Source organism: Leuresthes tenuis, unplaced genomic scaffold (genome assembly GCF_036924035.1).
Source record: "Leuresthes tenuis unplaced genomic scaffold, fLeuTen1.0.hap1 SCAF_18, whole genome shotgun sequence".
NCBI classification, from domain to species: domain Eukaryota; kingdom Metazoa; phylum Chordata; class Actinopteri; order Atheriniformes; family Atherinopsidae; genus Leuresthes; species Leuresthes tenuis.
This window is the reverse complement of record NW_027325372.1, coordinates 24,354,996-24,375,132: the sequence shown is the minus strand read 5'-3', so window position 1 is coordinate 24,375,132 and position 20,137 is coordinate 24,354,996. Positions and strand designations below refer to the sequence as shown.

At 40.8% G+C, this 20,137-nt stretch overlaps 1 protein-coding gene across 2 annotated transcripts in view; it reads right to left on the bottom strand.

The window, feature by feature from the left end:
* Positions 1–20,137, bottom strand: part of ptprua (protein tyrosine phosphatase receptor type Ua) — a 204,567-nt gene that overhangs the window by 16,146 nt on the left and 168,284 nt on the right. The window contains exons 20-25 of one of the 2 annotated variants that reach the window (XM_072370575.1): positions 18,938–18,955; positions 13,301–13,337; positions 7,323–7,420; positions 5,259–5,375; positions 4,926–5,080; positions 1,529–1,664 (exon numbers count right to left, since the gene is read on the bottom strand). In XM_072370575.1, the coding sequence (XP_072226676.1) occupies positions 1,529–1,664; positions 4,926–5,080; positions 5,259–5,375; positions 7,323–7,420; positions 13,301–13,337; positions 18,938–18,955 (561 nt within the window). The remainder of the gene's footprint in view (positions 1–1,528; positions 1,665–4,925; positions 5,081–5,258; positions 5,376–7,322; positions 7,421–13,300; positions 13,338–18,937; positions 18,956–20,137) is intronic. The other variant, XM_072370576.1, reaches the window with a different exon arrangement.

The following is a 20,137-nucleotide window of genomic DNA, read 5'->3' as shown; positions in this document are numbered from 1 at the left end:
CAAAAGAAGTCGAATCCCAGTTTTAAGCAGTTTCAAAGTACTTTACAAACCTTGAAAACACTACATTAGAATTCAAGCATTTTTAAAGATTTCAGGCACCCTTAAGAACTGGTACATCGTATCATGATGGTTATTTTTAGTCTCCATAACAAGAAACACCCGTGAGCTCTTTCCTGTTTGAGCTAGCTGACAAAGGCATCAAATGAATGAGGGAAGACGCCAGAGCACAGCCGCGGGTCTTCAAGAGGCTGTCTTCACTTCGTTTGTTACCCTGGAAAGCTGCTAAGACTTGCTTTACTTCTCTTGTTGACTTTCAAACATACATTACAACCAAGCAGCACCACGTGGGACTGGATTGATATCTTTACTGCTAACTGATTAAAGATGGAACATTATTGCTTGGACATTTCACCTCATCATCGAAACAGAATCTGTAGTTCAAGTAAAGTATTGGTGGCCACTGTAGTTTAAAAAATGTGATAAACTTTGAGCATTCTACAATAAATGAAACATTGAACATGTTTTTAACATCCTACTTTGGTAGGAGATGGTTATTAAAGCATATTAAGGTTTGTGAGTCTGATTAGTCTTTCATTTCTCTGTAAATTGATCCTTTCCCTCTGCTGCTCTGATATCTCTGGCATCATAAAACAGCACCGCTTCACGTTAGTGACCATTTGTAATACAACTAACAGCATGCCAGCAGATCCTTAGGTATTGAGTCCTATTAACAATCCAGAAGTACAAAGTCTCCCTAACTTGTTATACTACATTTCTTTTGTTAATGATGGCAAAGTTTGCGGTGAAGAAAACATTAGCAATCGTTTGCTGACATCTGCAACACATCAACACAGCAGCTCACACTCACTCGTAACACCACAAATTCGTTTCTGTCTGGTGGACATCATTTGTCCTTATCCCTGCCTGTTCCTGGTCTCTTTGATGTCTAGCAGGCTCATAATTACATAGCTGTGTTCTGCCATGAGTGTGTGCATTGACGTTTTAGATTTCTTTGGTGTCAAAACTCCTGCATGGATCCATATTTCTTTCTGTAGAGGTCGACCTAGCTTGGCTGTACTCTCTTATGCTACATTACAAATACACTGAGCTGTGTTTTATGAGGGTGTACACAATTATAATAGTTTTAGAAGTTATTGTGTATACCCCCTTTAATATTTATATGAGTAATATACTTACACATTAAGTCTCTGGGGTTGCTGACCTATATGTTCCTCTATATGCTTGTTCTGTTGCCCTTTAGTTTTTCTCTTTAAATAAATTAAATGTCACATTTGAACTATAAGATAAGTTTTTACTAATTAATCTGTTAAATTTTATCATACAAATAAGCATTGCATGTGAACCTGTTCCTTTTAAATTAATGCTGCTTCCAAAGCTTTTTCAGCCTAAAAAATGATTAATGGTTAAATATACCAGTATTGAGAGATGTGCGACTCCTGCTGCTTCGTACTGTGAACATCAAACCTGTCAGCACAACCTCTATTCACACTTCTCCCCTCCCACTCACTTCAGTCTGGATCATGTTGATACGACGGGAGCATAGGGTCTTAACACAGTTGTAGATGTCCACCACTCCTTCACACTCGGCCATATCCAGCATGACATCCAGCACGATGTAGCAGCCAGTCCTGCCTGCCCCCATACTGTTACAGAGGAGAGAGGAGAGCGTTTGACAAGCCTCAGCATAGCACTGAAATTAAAAGTCTCAGCATGGAAACTTCAGGAAGGCTCCAGATACTCCGCCTAAGGTCAAATATAATAAGAATTCTTGTTCCGAAAACACAGTCAGGGAATACAGTGACCATCAGTTTTCGGCAGCAAAAATATTGAAGATAAGGTTTGAAAGTTAAAAGGCTCAGGGAGACTGCTAAAACACACACACTCTACAAATGTAAAAATCAGGTTCTGAACGGGAGAAGTAATCGTATTAGAGTTTGGCCGGTGACTCGTGAGCTGGAAGGAATCTTAGATTGGACTACAGTTAGGGATGTAACGGTTATAAGCGGTAAAATTCTATGTTTATGTTTAAATTAATGTCATTAATTCTACTATTATATAATATAATGTAAACATGTTCACTAACGTTAGGAAGAACATATGGTGATATTTTAAATATACTTAAAATAATTAAATAAAATTCTGTGTCAATTTAATTCACTGGCCCAACACACACGCACACACACACAAAAGAACATACACTCATTTTCTCACACACACACTTCTTATGTATGAACAAAATATGTGAACAAATTTTGTTTAAAAAAATGACAAAATAAACCCTCTTTCTGTGCCAGTTGTTTGCCCCTTTAATATGAAAGTTTCATTTTGAGAAGATTTTGGCTTCAAATGTTTTAGTATGATCAGAAAAAGCTCAAGATTTCATGAAATTATTTCAACGTATTTCAATGTGTATTTTGGACATTTGTACAGCAATTAAGAACACCGCAATAATATCGTTAACCGTGATAATTTGGTCACTATAATGGAGATATCAAATTTTCCATATCGTTACATCCCTTCTACACGTAAAGAATAGTTCCTCTAGTTTACATTCTGAGATTATTCCTTCAAAATAAAAAAAACGTTACAAAATGTTTCCAAAATGTAATAAAAATCTGTTATTTGTTAGTTAGAATATGCAAGTAACACACTTCTGGAAGATTCTGTAATCAGCAGATTCATGGCTAACAGGTGAGGGTGTCAGGATTGATTGTCATGTCAGCTCTGGGTAAAAACAGTTCTCTGAACGCAGACTTATCTCAGATGGACAGAAAGGCAGTGGACGTGTTCTGTGCTCAGATGAGTCCACGTTTCAGCTGCTTTTGGGGAAAACAAACCTGAGGTATAGATTGGAATTTTGAAGAGGTACATGTTGCTATCAAGGTGATGCCTTTTTCCAGAAAAGAAGTCATTATCTCAGCAGAACAAAACCAGATCTCTTTCTGCCTGACTTCATACACAAAGAGTGTGTGTGCTTGGCCTGCCTGCAGTCCATATATTTTTAAACTTCCAACAGTTAGTAGCCTCAGTTACCAAATGATGAAAAAGGAAGCTGAAGGAGCACTGTGGTAAACATGACTTTATGTTTTTATATATATCCAGTCTTTACATTTGAGTGAGTTGGTGGCATTAAACTATTTATTTTCCCATAAAAAAAATGAATTTGGTGAGTAAAGACACAGTCTTTGGACTTCATTGTATTTCTTTGATGTGCTACCACGGAACAGGCTGCAGGCTCACTTCTGTTTTGTTCAACAAAATCTTGTTTTTTTGTAAAAAAGTTTAAATGAACCCCAACTGAATCAGAATGAATTAATTCAGAAATCAATCGTCTAATCTTTAGCATTTTCCATTCTTTGTACCGGGCTATTAAAAGCAACCTTAGTTTTTTTTTTCCAATTCAGTGCGAGTAGCGTGCCAGTGTTTTGGTGTTAACAGTCGTGTTTGTTTTTTCCTCTGTTGCACCAAACACCTCTGACATGTGCGAAACAGACTAATTACAGCGAGATGTAAATTTATCTGTGAGTGTAAACGATGCAGATTTTCACCCAGTCCATCGTCTGGCCGTGACTGGGTCCATGTGGTGGCAGTGATGAAGCAGCATGACAAAGCTGTTCACTTCATCAGCTTCATTTCAGCTTTTCGTCAGTTTGGAATTGGACCACACCAGAACTAATGAGCATTGGTTCAACTTGTTCTGAACCAAATGAACTGAAGCACAGGTGTGAAAGTGAAATAAGTGCCTGTTTATGTTAAATAACTGTGTTAGAGATTGCACAATGACAGAAACCAGTTTCTTCATCATCGCTGCTGCTTCTCACTGAAGCCATTTGTGCTTTCTCTTGTTGATTCTTCCTTCTTGAAAGATGGAACTGGGGAGCCTTCCCGACTGAAGTTCGAGGTTGGACTTTTACAACTAATCCCAGAAATGTTTGTTATTCACACTGACAGATAAGTCAACGATATGACATTTCCGGTCATTATGTTGCATCATTAGCACTACATGAACCTATCAAGGGAGCTCATATTCTACCGACAGACAGCAGGTCATGTTGCACTTTAATTTGAGAGGATTTTTGGACTGCGATGTACTGCATGTTATAATGACACACAGGTAGAGACAGTAGTGCTGCAGAGGGGATGATGGAATTATTCCCTTGTCTTTTCCACAAACTTGATGAACTGTCAAAGTGACAGTGGTTACTAAATAATTTGAATGGACATCAAGTTTACTGCTTATACAGATGGCCTGTTATGAGATGCCTCCCTGAACACTTCCCAATAAGCAGATGGATTTTACAGCAGCTTGGCTTTCAAACGGATGCTCCAATCACACATGAGCAGATACTGTGGTTCTCAGATCACAAATGAACTGAACAACTTAGTCTGATAAAAATCCTTCCATATTCAAGTGGTCTTTAGCTTCGTTTATTGAAGGAGATACAACAGCAGCAGTCAGAAAATTGCACTCCATCTCTTTTTTAAATGAAAACCTTTTAATAAGAAAATACAGTCGTCATCCACAGGGTTCATTTGAGTTTAGTTGAGTGTTTTGCCCCCCGACTGTATCACCTTGGTGTTCGAATTAGCACGTTGACGTGAATCTTGAAAGTCAAGTTTTGGTTGGAATAACACAATAACTTTCTTTTTTCTAGCGTCATGTAAACATGCTTACTGTTGTGCTCTCTGTAGAAACATTTACAGGATCAAAATCTGTTACTCTGGATATAGAAAACATGCTAAGTTTACTGCAATGTGTTGAACATTACATGCATTTTAATATATATAAATATATTCAGACAAATATATAGTAATATAAATATAAAAAGAGAGTATCGGAGGCTGGAATAATTACAGCTGTTAGGTGTTTAGCTCATTATCACAACGGAAGTGGACTTCCATACCTGCAGTGGACCACCACGGGCCCAGCATCAGGGGGAGTGGAAGCCTTGACCCGGCGCAGGAAAGCCAGCAGGCCAGTAGCATGGTACGGCACACCGTGCTCAGGCCAGGAGGTGAAGTGGAACTGGCACACCTCATGTTTGGCAGGGTAGCCTCTCTAGAGGAGAAAACGAATCAAATTTAATGCAACATGATTATAACAAGAACGGACGTTTTTACAGGCATTCACAAACAGAAACCAATTAAACAAACCTGAAAGTAAATGAGAGCTGGGCACACATTGCACAGTAGATCTGCTCTGGGTTCACATTAAAAATAATGAGAGGATGACTCACCCTCTCCATAGCAAAGGTGCGCACAGTGTACTCTGCCAGGGTTTCTGTCTTCAGTAGTGTTATCTTGATGTCACCGTAGAGTTCCGTATCATCAGGCCAATACTTGCAGCACTTCATCTGGACACACAACAAAGTTCAGCAATGTTTACATTAATTTTGAGCTGATTTATCTCAACACCCCTCAGCAAACATTACCTCCACGAGGAATACAAACCACGTTTTCATTCTGCTCTGTCCTTTGCTACAAATGTTGCCCTCACCTCCATTATAAATGTGAGTCATAAATATGTTGACATCAAAGTTAGAGAGGACCTGCTTTGATAGGATTTATTTGGGCATTTCATACTCTTAGAAATACAGCACAACTCTCCATCCCGGACCTGTCGCCACCACTGTACTGTTTAAGGGGGAAACAGCTGCTTCACTTTTCTGCTTATGTAGTATTTTTGCATCAACGTTTTCTTCTACTGCTGACCTCATGTCAACATTTTCAACTGCTTCAGGGAGCAGACAAATTTTCTGAGAAATACGTGCCTTATTTTTTTCACTGACAACGCCTTAAAAAAGCCTGCAGTGGACTGTGCAAAGGTAGCAGTTGCTTTCCCACATGAAAGGGTTAGATGTTAGGGTATGTTTAACTGTACAGGCCTTTTTTGTCCTTTTACATTTTTTTTAATAGAAACTGCTGCAAAACTAAAATTGACAGTAAAACTGATTTAAAGATGACTCCATTCTTTTAAATCACAATTTCATGAAGCCTTTCAAATTTTAGGAAAAACACAGAAGAAGTCAAAATCTGTGTAGCTAGTGCTAAGATACTAGCATCATCCTTCCTTTCTGCCTGTCGTTGGGTGCACCATCTAACTGACTAGTAGAAACATATTTCAGCTGTTCATGAGGTGTTATGCAATCATAGTTAAACATTTAATATTAATTCTAGTTATTGCTGGGTAGCATCCCAGTTTTGCAAACTAGCAAAACCAATGTTAGCTTTGTTGCTAAAATCACATTCACTAATGGGATTCTGTAATTCACTAATGGGATTTTTTTCTGACAAAAATAACATAATACCACCTGAGTAACAAAACATTTAGCATGAGCTAAATAAGCTAATGGTTTAAAGTCAGCATGAGACACGGCTGCAAACAACTCACTTTTTGGAAAAGCAGTTGAGATGAGCCTAACAATACATCAAAACTGTAACTCGTTACACTTTTTGTCATCTAACTCGGATACATAACAAATCACTTTCCAACAATGATAACCACTGACAGCTACAAATCACCATGGAAGCAAATTGTGTAACTGGCTAACCAAATTACCCTAAGTAGTTTACTGATATAAAATGTAATAAGATAAAACATTTTTTATTTATGTACTGTCTACAAGAATTTATGAAGTGTATCAGAACAGTAAAGCTTAGGTCATTTCTTAAATTGTCTCCCCACCGCAGCTATCATTTTTGGAATAATGTGTAAGATGCTACAGTGACTTCCTGTCCGTTAACCATGTCTAAAACCGAAACTAATCTTTCAGATTAGTTTCGGTTTTAGACAGTTGCTTGTAATCCACACTTAGTGATGGATGTACACAGCCGTTATCAAACTAAGAACACTATATCGTAATTAACCTATGGAGCGTTGTGCTCAGTTGTTGGAATGCCTCCTTAATTTGTAATATAAAGCATGAAGCCTTCTTTATCTAATATAACTGATACTGCAGATCTCTCTTTGGTATCTTCATATGTTAAAAACGTTACCTCTTGCAACTTATACATTTTGAAGGAAAGGTATCCGGCTGAGGTGGTAATAGTTTACAGAACAGGACACAATACTCCACCACTGGCTTTCATATACATCAAAGCTCTGACCTTGAACCACAGCCACCAAAGTAAAAGGTGATCACTCATGATCAGACAGCAGCAGCCATTTCCTCCCACAAAACAGAGCCCAGCAGCTCCTCTGATATATAGCGAGTGATGGGGGAAGGTCCAGAAATACATACCCTCCATCAATCTTCACAGGTGGCTGAAGGGGTCAGAGAACAAAGGCAAGGGAAACTTACCCTGCCCACTTCCACTAGCTTTGTGATCATGACAATACTGAAGCAGTTCTCCTGCCAAACCATCCTCCAGAAATCATAGATCATCTCCTGCTTGGGGCCTGCGGAGGGGAAGGTATACAATAAACATACAGATGGAGGAGTGGGTGGAGAAAAAAAAGCACCAAGGTGTAGGAAGAGGAAGAGAGGAGGATAAAGAGGGTGGAGAGATGAGACATAAGTCAGAGAAAACAGCAGCAATAACCATCAATGTAGAGGCACTGTGTAATCTGTGCCAGGGAATAGAGAAACAATGTGTCATTCATGAACTATTGCACGCTCTTTGTTCCCCTAATACTGCAGAGAAATGTCATTTCAATACACCCACAAATTCTCAGCCATTGTACAAACAAGCTCCTGTGCTGCCTCTCCCAAGCACCAGCGGCTCACACAAATCATGACCTCCCGGAAAAGACGACACTTTCATTGATTTCATTACACCGCGGCACTGATAATATCTCAAGGTACTCCTTCGCACTGACTGTTCTCTCGAGTATGCCACACCGGTTTTTGGTAAACAAGGTGCCTTTACTTTTCTACCCATCACATTTTGCCACTAAAACAGGAATATCCTAACATTTTCCTTTATCTACAGTGTGTGCTGTTGAGTATTCAAAGTCTACCACATTTTTTATTTTTTTTTACCGGTATATGCCTTAGAGCTCAATTGCTGTCCAAAAACAATTTGCACATCAGTGAGCAACAAGGTTGCACTGGTGACATGGTCCTTTAATATCATGAACACAAATATTGTTTACATGGCACAGTCTTACATATACAGCATCCTGCTGAGGGAAATACTCACTATAGCACCAAATATATACATCTCAATCCACTGCTGAAAATCGGCCCATTTCCTAACATTTGACCGCTAAATGCTAAAAATTGCAGCATATTACAAACATACTTGAAAAACAAATCTACATATTTGTGAGCGCTGATTCTTGCAGTCCAACAATCGAGGTTATTGTGGAGCAAGTCCCTTTCTATGCTGCTATTATTCAGTCCCCCTTAAAAGCAGTTCCATCATAGCCTGGGTGATGGAAAAATTGAAATATTTTCTGTTTCACTGCAATCTCCCCACCACCAGTTTGTTATTTTACCGAGTGCTTCTACATTTTATTGGATTCACTGAAAATCAGTGAAAGGTAAAAGCAGCGGTTTTGGCTATTTGCTGGAGCATTCAGGTGCGTGTTACCACAATGCCACGGAGGAAAGACATCAGCAGTGATCTTAGAGAAGCAATTGTTGCTGCCCATCAAGTGTTATGACGTCATTTCTAAACAGTGAAAAAGATTATTCACAAGTGGAAAATAGTGAAGACAAATTTCCAAGAGTTGATGTCCCATAAAGTATATCAGCACAGAGCACGGTGGTAGAGGGCTGATGATTTGGGCTCGTTTTGCTGCCACAGGATCTGGGCACCTTAGTCATTGAGTCCACCATGAACTCTTCTGGAGTCAAATGTGAGATCCTCTGCTTGACAGCTAAAGCTTGGCTGAAACTGGGTCAGGGAAGATCATAATGGTCCTGAATGACTTATAAAGCAACATATGTCAAACGTCTATGTCAAGGTTCTTAGTGTAATATGTCCTCTACTGTTGTTAATGTACTTACTTTTTTTAAATGCCTTAAAGGACCAAATTATTTTCCATTATGTACTGATAAGCAAAATCTTAGAATCGAAAAGGGGTGTACTTTTCTTATAACAGGACGGTGTATAGACTATATAGTGAAGATGAAGTGAAGATGATTTTTTGATCCTTTCTAAAGGGTAAACGGCTGGAATACTTGGTCCTGCGTGCCAGCGGCAATTAGTGTTCATAATGAAAGGTTGCAACGATAACTTATTAAAAAAAAAATACTGCAACTATATAACTAGCATCCATCCATTTTCTATGTACCCGCTTATTCCAGTTTAGGGCCGCGGGGGGCTGGAGCCTATCCCAGCAGTCATCACAGGGCCACACAGAGACAGACGAGACACACAACCATGCATGCTCACACTCACTCCTAGAGACAATTTAGAGTCACCAATTAACCTAACATGCATGTTTTTGGGTGAGAACCCACGCATACACGGGGAGAACATGCAAAGTCCACACAGAAAGGCCCCAGCCGGGAATCGAACCTCTTGCTGTGAGGCGACGGTGCGTAAAGTATAAAAATAAAGTATTTTTTAATTTAATTTCATCCAACAACCCAATGAAGGCACCGAAGCCAGCCGCTTCGACAGGGATCTGACAGGGAGACAAAGTTTGAGATTTTTTAAATAAGACTTCTATAATCAAGTTAAATAAAAAGGTAAAACAGCCTTATAAAAGCTTTTTTACTACGTGAGCTATGCAGAAGTGCTGATATTCACAGGTTTTCTCCTCCACAGCTGTGGAATCAAAAGGTACTGTACCACTGCCTACATGCCCTACGGTAAATGTGCGAAGTTAACTAGAAGAGGAGGAGGAACAACATGCCTGCCTGTTTAAAACAGGACATCTGCAGAGGCTGACATCAGCTTTCTCTTTTATAAAAGTCAGAACTCTGCCTGTATCGACTACAGTTGACCCGAGGTGAATCAACAGCAGCCTGTGCATGTTCTCATGCGCACACGTGGGCACCTACTGAAATAGCTCCTTTCTTTGGCAGGATTATTCACAGCTCCCTCCCCTGTTAGCAGAAACAGCGACAGTTTCTATGTGTATTAGTGATGTAGGATGTTAATTTTTCAACAGCAGGAGAAGCGAACTAATGCATCGCCAGGGGGACAGGGCAGTCAGTTGGAAGACGGATAATGTGTGATACCAGCAGCTGGGTAAATCTGTATGCACTGCACAACATCATGCTGTTGCGTTGGACTGGGGCTTTCAGAGTGCTTGGCATTTCTCCTTCCCTTTAAGTCTGCCACCACCACCTGTCCCCCTGCTCTCTCATCTCTGGACATAATAGAGAGTTAGCCCGGAGCACCTGCCGCCTGCCGCAGAGGCGCAGCTGCCTTAAGGCTCATCTAAAATGCAACAAATCAACCTCAACCCGCCGCCCGACCACCCAGGGCTCATGCTACTCATATGTAAAGAATTATGCATAATACTGGGAGAGTGCAGCGTGCAACGGCAAGTGACAGCTTTAATGATGCAGTGAAGTCTGTGTGTGTGAAGACACTCTGCAGTTCAGGTGTATTAGAGAGGAAGGAATAAATTACAGAAACTCTGGCTGACAAAACTACTTCTGTAGCCTTTTACAACCAAAGACTTGTTTTTTTTCATGTTTTAACCATCATCACAAGTTAGAAAACCTGACTGGAAACTAGCGTGCACTTGCTCTGAAGCGCTTCAGCTCATAACAACATAAAAAAGCAAAAGCACATCATATATACAGTACTGTGTAAAGTCTGGAGCTACAACTTGTTTCTTTATATTTTGCTACCAAGCTGCCAGACTTTGCAGTAAACTTCTCAAAGTGCTCTTGAGCAATAGTTAGCTTAAAACTAACTATAATTTGTTGAAATTTCTTAAGTTGCATCAATGAAATTGCCAAAGCTAACACGGTTTGGCAGCCATGGAATAGTATTTTTGCACCAACAAGGCAAATCCCAAAGAGCCAAAAATATGGCATATCCTGGCATGGTGTGCAGTGTGCTCTTAAAACATTTGAGGAGAACAAGTGGAGGACAACAGAGGAAGTGTCAGGCCTAAAAAACATCTGAGAGTGATGTCCAAAAGAAAGAGGAACAAACAAATACAGGAAAGACCTGACACAGGACCCGAATAATGCATCTGGACCTTCAGTCAGTTATTCACTGAAGTCTCATCAGAAATGGTCTCCATGGAAGGGTGGCTGTCAAGAAGTCATTCTTAAGGAAGTCTGCACAGTCCAATATTGCATAAAAACACATTTCTTTTACATTTTTCAAGAAAAATGTCTTTTTTCAGGTTCTGGCATAACCTCTATCTGAGACCACAAACAACATGTGGCAAGTGAAGACACTGCTTTGACAGCACACTTCACAGCTGGGTTGCCAAGAGACCCTAAAACGATGAACTAAACAGACTGACAGGCTGCACTGAGACGAGTGTCTCCCAGTAACACACGACATGAGCAACACAGGCAGCTACTGGAGCAAATATGGGCCTAGATGGAAGTAATTTGAACTACTGCAAAAATACGTTCTGTTTTATATTTTATCTTATTTCATTTATCATAGTTTTTGTTAGTGTTTCAGTCAGTGTGAACTGCACCAGCACTTTGCACCAGCCCCTGTATTATTCAGGTCAGCTGGATCTCAGCTTATCCGATCAGGACAGGTCCAGTGAACATGTGGGTGAGGCTCTAGGATTTTGATGAAATTAAGAAATTATATCATATATAGTTTTAGCTCCTCTTCATTGGCTCCCTGTTAAATTCAGAATAGAATTTAAGATTCTTCTCCTCACATATAAAGCTCTTAATGACCGAGCTCCATCATATCTTAAAGATCTCATTGTAAGATATTTTCCTAACAGAGCACTTCGCTCCCAAACTGCAGGTTTACTTGTTGTTCCCAGAGTTTCTAAAAGTAGAATGGGAGGTAGAGCCTTCAGTTATCAGGCCCCTCTCTTGTGGAACCAGCTGCCAGTACATGTCTGGGAAGCAGACACCTTCTCTAACTTTAAGATTAGGCTTAAAACTTTCCTTTTTGATAAAACATATAGTTAGGAATGGCACAGATGACCCTGAAACATCCCATAGTTAAGCTGCTATAGGCTTAGACTGCTGGGGGACCTCATCTGTCACACCTTTCCTCACTTTGCTCTCTTTTTCCCCCTTTTATTTCTTCATGTGGGATTATTATTGTTATTAACTTGTGTTTCTCTGTTCCAACAGGTATCCTTTGAATGGCGTTATGGTGTTTTCCCCCCCTCTTTTCCCTCTTTTATGTCTTCTCAAACCCCAGCTGGTCAAGGCGGATGGCCACCCTTCCTGAGTCTGGTTCTGCCAGAGGTTTCTTCCTGTTAAAAGGGAGTCGTTCCTTTCCACAGTCGCCACAGGCACGCTCAGGACGGGAGATTGGACTGAAGACAAGTTTCGGTGTAATCTGTTGGTTTCCTTAGCTAGGATATTGTTTTCTAATTGGCTCTATATGTATAAATTGGACTCATTTATTTATTTAATTAATTGGATTATGATTCTCATGAATTGGACTCTAATTGGCTTGTGATTTGGCGCTACATAAAAAAAATTAATTGACCTTTTTTGTCAACTGGACTACACTCAAACTAGGTGATATGAGTCACTGAAACAAAGAAAAATCACTAGTCCTCGTCTATGATATTTTGAATGAGCCATTATCCATTCTTACTTCTTTCTTTTTTAAACTTGCATCTAATTTGAATCATGTGAAAGTATCACTCTGACTCTGAGTGCATATCAGAGCACTTTCTCCACCCTTTGCATAAAGAGCAAAATGTGACAGATTCAGAGTTCTTCTCTGACGTCACGTTTGATCAGCGAAAGGACTGAGAAAGATGGAAAGAAATCAAGGGGGAATTACTGAGCGAAAACAGTTCATTGAGTAAACATGATCAGAGTCGGGAGAGGATAATGACAGGGTCTTTTTTTCAGTCTTTCTCTGCTTGGGGAATACAGCCTGTGCGGTGTATCAAAACGACTTCAGAGAGACACTGCGCCACACATGCAGATGGCAGTGAGAGAAACAAAAGCAGAGCTTCACAGACAGCCACAGTCGGTGGTGTTACACCCTCTGACAGTTACAGTCGACTGTTCTGAGAACGTTTCTCGCTGTCGCAGGAAAGTATCTGCTTGTGCTGGAAATCCAGATGTGAGTGTGATGCAACAAAGGCTCCTCTTTGTTTACACGTTAATTATTCAGCAAACTCATTTTCATACAGTCAGCCAGGCTGTGGGGTAAAGGCAGCCACAAACAAACATAAATGGAACAGAACTCTCACCTTGAGTAGCGATGAAGTGATTTGATCGTTGGTAACCCTGCGTGACAGAGAGTGAAGAAAAGAAAGAAAAAGATGTGAGAGAGTTAATAATTACTGGAGCACACAAAGATATGACACTCAGGGACTGTAACTCTGATTCCATCCATCTCATCCATTCTCTTTTTTCATTTTAAGCATCAAGTCATCCCTCATTCATCTCATATCAGGGCTTGATGTCAACGCTCTGCTCAGTTTCTGCCCTGTCTTTGACTGATGATCATTCTATATGAACTAATCTATGCTATCAGCTGTTGTTGATGTTTGACAAGCCAAAAAAATTGTTGGATGGCCTTCATGCACCAGCTCTGAATGAAAGATCACACTTGACTTATAATGCAGAGAGAAATGGCATTAATTCAAGTTCTTCTCTGTGTGTCTGAGCCAGGTCATTACATTCAGAGAGAGATAGCCACATTTCGGAGGCGGCCCCGCACGCAGAGCTTTGCATGCAGCATGGGCGGCTGATCAAAGGTAGATTGACAAGTGAAGGATCTTCAGCCCTGGGAGTAATTCTACCTGAGTGACACTGACTGATCTGGCTGCCTCTTCTCTGCTCGGCTTGGCATTAGCGCAGTTATGATACAGCGTGCATGCTGTACGGCCTTGGAAGGCTATTAGTGGCGTCCAGGCCCCTCTGCCAGGCAAAGCTGCTGCAGTGAATGCAAAGTAGCAGACTGTGATGGATCCCTTGAATCTATACTGGTGAACCCGCTCATCACTCATGGCTAAAGTGATTTAAACTGCTGTATTTGCTCAACATTTGTACAAATATTGTACACGCACACCCCATTCGGCCCCTCACACACTGTAGTATGCACATATGCACAACTCAGCCAGGAAACAACACAAATTACATTCCATAACTGTCATTCCATAGAAAGAAGTGGAGATGGATGGCCATCGCTGTGAAAGAGTGCAACAACCTTCATTACAGCGAGCCTCTGTTGCAGAGTTTCTCGAGGCTGACCAAGTTTCCTGTTTGTCAAAACATGTTTTCCAACAGCAGGCAAGCAGAAAAACATCAAGCGATGTGAATTCACAATGGTTTGAAAAGAAGGAAAACTAAAGCATGCGTGTGACACATGGAGAGCTTATCTGTTCTATCTGTTTCGAAAGAAAAACAAGTCTTCATTTGCTTTGCTTTGACAAGTTCATCTCACTCCAACAACAGCCTGCTGACAGGGAAAATCTGACCCTGGCGCATGCAAGTAAATTAGCTCATATTCATCATGCATCTCAGAATCACTTGTAAGACTCGCAGGGAAAAAAATGTAATCATCATCGCTGAGAGCGAGAGGTCTGAGTTCTCTAGTTCTGAGAATAAATTACACTGGCAGCGGCACCCGCAGCTTCTCATGTAGCTTTTTGTTTCAGTTAAAACAGATAAACAAATACAGTCTGCATTTAAAAATCCGCCAAATGAGAAGTGAATTAATCAACAGCTCACCATCACACCAAGCTAACTTGGCACTAGTAAAGACCAAGAAAACATTTAACCAAAACCTACAAAAGTTACATTTATTGTCCTCGATAGTTGACCGATAGCTTTAGTTTCTTTATTCTTCCCTTATTGTCAGCGAACTGCTTTGGCCGTCCGGTGGAATTGTTCTTGTGAATGGAGAAAATGACCAAATTCTCATTCAATCTTTTTGTCTCAGTTAAAATGAACATCAGCTGTTAAGTGTCATTGTCCATCTGTTAGCACTACTAATTTAGATAGGTTTCCAAGACTGAGAAAATGTATACTGTAGGGTGTTTTAACTTGATTAATGTTTTAACTTTAATGATGTAAGTAGCACCAAATGTGTTTCACTCTGTGGCCAGCTGTTGTTACGAGTGACAGCTAAACCTTAAGACCTCCAAAATATGGAGGATAGGTAGTCACAATTCTGCTCATCTAATTATGCAAAATCTCGCAGGACAAGCTGTATAGTGTGTGTGTGTAAAGGAAAATATTAAACTGACCAATCTGAGGCAACAGAGAGATGACGCAGCTGTGAATATGCTGACTAACTGATCCTGGGTGTTTATTGAGGTAATAACTGTTCTTTTTGTTTGTTCTAAGCAAACAAATACTTATTCAAATTTGAATTAAAAATGCACTTAATCTAATTTCAACTTGCTACCTTGCTAACTGAGTAGCATCCTAGCAGTTAGCTCTTGCTGCCTTGCATGCTACTGCCCTCTTACTCCACTCCAGAGGCCTCATGTAGCCTACTGTCTTTGTCAGGAGCCCTGCTGTCTGTTATAAATACAGAAGGTAGCTTTTAGTGTCAATCCTAAAGCTAAATATAGTTAAATAGTTTATTTCTGCATCGTTATTTGGTACCCTGGAATTACGTAATGAGGCTGTGTTTAAAACTTCGACCACAAACTAGTTTCGGTTTCTAAAAACCTAAAGAAAAAAACTGTTAAGCTTTAAACCTAACCATGACATTGTGAACCCTTAACCTAATCAGGAAAGTAAAAATAATGGCTTTCCCCTGGGCGACTATGTGGCATTTAGAGCTACGTCCACAAGTGTTTCCTATTACAATGTTCGATTAAACAGGACGTGAGTGGGATGTTATTGATGATATTGTTTATGACAAGCTGTTGTTTGGTTTTGGTGTGAGGTTATGGATGAGATATAAGTCCGACCTTAAGGGAATGTCCTCTTTTAGTCCTGCCATTAATGTTTTCGTCTTTCACACATACAGGGGAATGTCAGGACTTCTTTTGCAAGCATCGAAGTACTAATGAAAAAAACATTTCCCCACAACTGCAAGTGAAAAAAAATAAAACCCTGACGTTTCAAATTCTGGTCAGTGTAGATGTTATGCTAAGGGAGTTGGGTGCTTGTGTTGTGGAAGGATAGGTTTAAATAATTTACCTCTAACCTCCTGATTTGGAATGCCCCACAAATAATGTTCCTCTAACAAAAATGGGCAATTACGTAAGGTAGATGATCTGAGGGCCGTTTTAGTGCCCCTTTGGTGGGAAGCCTAACCTTAACCAAGAAATAATGAAGCCAAAACCTAACAAGGAAATTGTGAAGCCTAACCCTAAGAAAGAAGAAATTAATTCATGAAAAAAATTCAAATAAATTGTTTGCCTAAGGTGGTTTTGAGCTCAAGTGTCTTGTTGGGATGTCTTGAGGCATAAAAGTAGCTCTTTTTTATCAGCATCTAATGTTGCTACGTCCAGAAATGCCTTAACAAAACTGCCGTATTTGTTAAGGCATTAGGGGAATAAGACAGCACTAAGTTTCCTGATACACCTATTTGGCGAAGACAGTTAATTTCGCTGCATTTAGTCTGACCTGGCACTACTCTCTAACTCTTCTCTGAGATGCTTGATAAATATGGAAAACAGTGACCCTGGTAGATCATAATTTGCATGTGCTTTCTCTTTTCCTGGTACAATGTCTTATTGTATGTATGAACATGAGCCTTGACCTGACCCAGTCTTTCCTCCTCTATAGCATGCTATCAGCGATTTGAAAGGCTGTCCTTATGTTATACAAGAACTCCAGGGGCCTCATGTACAAAGGGTACGTACGCACAAAAAAGTGGCGTACACACTTTTTCACGTCAACGATCAGATGTATCAAGAGCGAAATGACCGTGGAAATGTACGGTGCCTCACGCAAATTTCAGGGCTGTCGTACGCACTTTTCTACGGCGGTTGTTTCTTTGGCAACACTTACAGGTGATGTTGGGAAACTGCTATAATGAATAAATTTAAACACAATTTGTCCTCAGAATGAGCGATGTGCACATCTGAGACACATGAACAATTATCACTGATAAACAATTAACACACCCATGTGTCTGCAATTACAGTTAGAGTGAATATAAAAGTATGCGCAAAGTGGTGGCTGCTTTAGCGGTGTTGGAAGACATAGCAAATGGTGCAATAAGGAGAGAGCGTGTATTTAGAGACAGGCATGATTTGTGGGAACATGAGAACAAGTGGCTCATCAGCCGTTTTAGGTTCCCGAGGGCAATCCTCCTGGAGCTATGCGCAGAGTTGCGGCCAGCGTTGGAGCGCAACACAGCGAGGAGCCATGCGCTGCCTGTTCCCATACAGGTGATGACCACGTTGGGGTTCCTGGCAACCGGGGCATTTCAAAGGGAGCTGGCCGACCGATCGGGACTGTGCCAGTCGACCCTGAGCCGAGCCATGCCAGCCGTGTGGGATGGGATTATCCGCATCTCAGCCAGGTATATCAAATTCCCACAAGGCAGCTGAACAGGCCAACATTAAAGCGCAATTTGCAGCGACAGCCGGTTTTCCTAATGGAATCGGAGCTATCGACTGCACACACATTGCTATAAAAGCGCCATCACATGATGAATTTGTGTATGTCAACAAGCAATTCCATTCCATCAATGTACAGATCATTTGTGATGCGCAAATGCACTTAACTAACATTGTGGCGAGATGGCCTGGTTCAACACACGGTTCTCATACATTCTGAGTAACAGCATTGTTGGGAACTACAAGCTGGCACTGTGCGCGACGGTGGGCTTCTTGGTGAGTAACTTTATTTGTGTAATTGTCCTAATATTATTCCCCATGAAGTGCATTGAGCATGTGCGCACAATTTCTATCCCGTCTTCACAGCATAATAGTTGGTGGTTAAAGTTAGTAACTTGCTGTTTTTTTGCTGGTTGAACAACAGCTTAAGATCTTTCTAACAAGCCCCTGATCATCTCTGTGTGCACATGTTAATAACCCCGTGCTTGTGAAATGTCTCAATGAGTCTCACCTTTTCCCCGGTGCACTTCTGCTCTAGATTACTGTATGAACACGTTTGTTGTGAGTTACACAAATGTAGGTATTTACCTTGGGGGTAATCAGAGTCACCCACATTCCCACACCCACCACCCCTGAGAGAGCAGTGTCACCCATAGTTATGTCGCCTCTCTGTTCAACTCCTCAGCATTAAAGGCCTCGCTCACGCTCTCCCACCCACTCCTCTTACGTTTGCTGCTTATATCGTAGGCCAGCGTGCCAAAGAGCACATTTTTGTGCGGGCCTCCACTTCAGAAAGTAGCACCTCCATCTCACTTTCCGTTAAGTTATTCTTTTTTCCGTTTTACGCATTCTTTATTTTCTGATCCTGCAGAGAGGGGAATCGCAGGTGCAGGGCTCATTTAAATATGATTTGCATATTCAAGTAGGGGCGTGGACAGGGAGGAGTCGGGTACTCTGACATGTGCGCTCAATTCCACGTTGATTGGGATGTACAAAAGAAATGTGCTTGGATTCATGCGTGCGCACACATTGATACATCCGGATATTTTTGTACGTTGGAGGGCATTTTGGTTTGAGCGTACGCCATGTTTCAGTAGGAAATTCACGCAAGTCTTTGTACATGAGGCCCCAGGTGAGCATCTGACAATGGATGAAAGAGGACAGAGACCACTGCAGTCAGACTGACATAAAAAAAAGTGATGGCCAAAGGTGGAAAGGCTCAGCAGCTCAAAGAGGACAAGGGCAAGAAGATCTGCTGTTGGAAGGAAGCCATGGAAGGCTGGCGGGGACAGCATGAGGAGTGAGGAGCATGAAAAGGGAGAGAAGCTGAAAAGAGTAGAGAAGCAAGGTACTTACTTCCCTGTTTATCCGTATCTAAGAGATGCCAAAAAATTAAAAAAACCACAGGGGCGGAAAACAGAGAAAGAGAAAGAAGGGAAGTAGGGGAGGAAACAAGAACTAGTTATTGTGATTAAAGATCAGGAAAAAGAGAGCCATGAAATGGTTAAAGAGCAGCTAACACTGAGAACCTGTGGAGAGAATATTGTTCGGAAAACTCAATTTCTCATGTTTCTACAGTAAAGAACAACTTTGACTTTATGGTAACCACAATGTTCTGCCTTATGCTTTATTCCCCCTGATGACGCTGGACAGTCTTATCACTGTTAAACTGTCCTAGCTTAATTTTCATTGTTAAAAAGAGGATACGGGAGAAATGACCACAGCGGCAGGTTTCCTGGCAGGTCAGAGGTGAAAGGACGACACATGACTAAGACAAGAGTCAAACAGGTTCTGTGATGAAAGCAGGCACACCTGCCAATGCCTCCGGAAACACAGAATGTCATTCCATACATTTTAAACCTTGAACAACGTTTCCTCCAAAGTTACAGTGTCCTCAGAATCTGTGTGAATCACCTCCGTGTTTGGTTTACATTTAACAGTTTTGCCACAAAATCACAATTCCTCTCTTTGTCCCTACCTCTCTGTTTTGAAGTGCTAATGTGCCCCTCTTCTCTTCAAGGGTCAGTGAATAATGACAATTAAGCCCTTCAACTGTGGTAATTTGGATGGCTAAATGATAATTACCCCTTGATCTCCAAAGGAAAATGGGCATCTTCAGTCTTCAGAATGGAGGAGAAGGCACACGTGGAGGAACAGTTATTGAGCTTTTGTTTGGGAAGATGAGACTGTGCCAGGATATGCAGCGACCACAATTTTTTCAGGAACTTTAAACACAATATAGTTGGCTTTCAGAAATACTGTGTATATGTTTTCATACCTAAGCATGTGCTCAACAACTATTGCTGAGATCTGGCATCATGGAGACACTGATGATACATGAAATAATCCTGAAAGAGTCTCACAGCTCTAGTTTATACACCGGTCTCTGTTTTATGAACCCCCTGACTAAATATTTGGCCAGTTGTTACCTTGTTGTAAATCATATAATGAACTGTTATTTTGGGTTTGTCTCTTGGTTTGCATATCCACTCTGCTGTCAAAGCCAGCCTTTTTCAAACACCCTTCCTTTTTTTCCAAGGACCTTGAGAGGGTGAC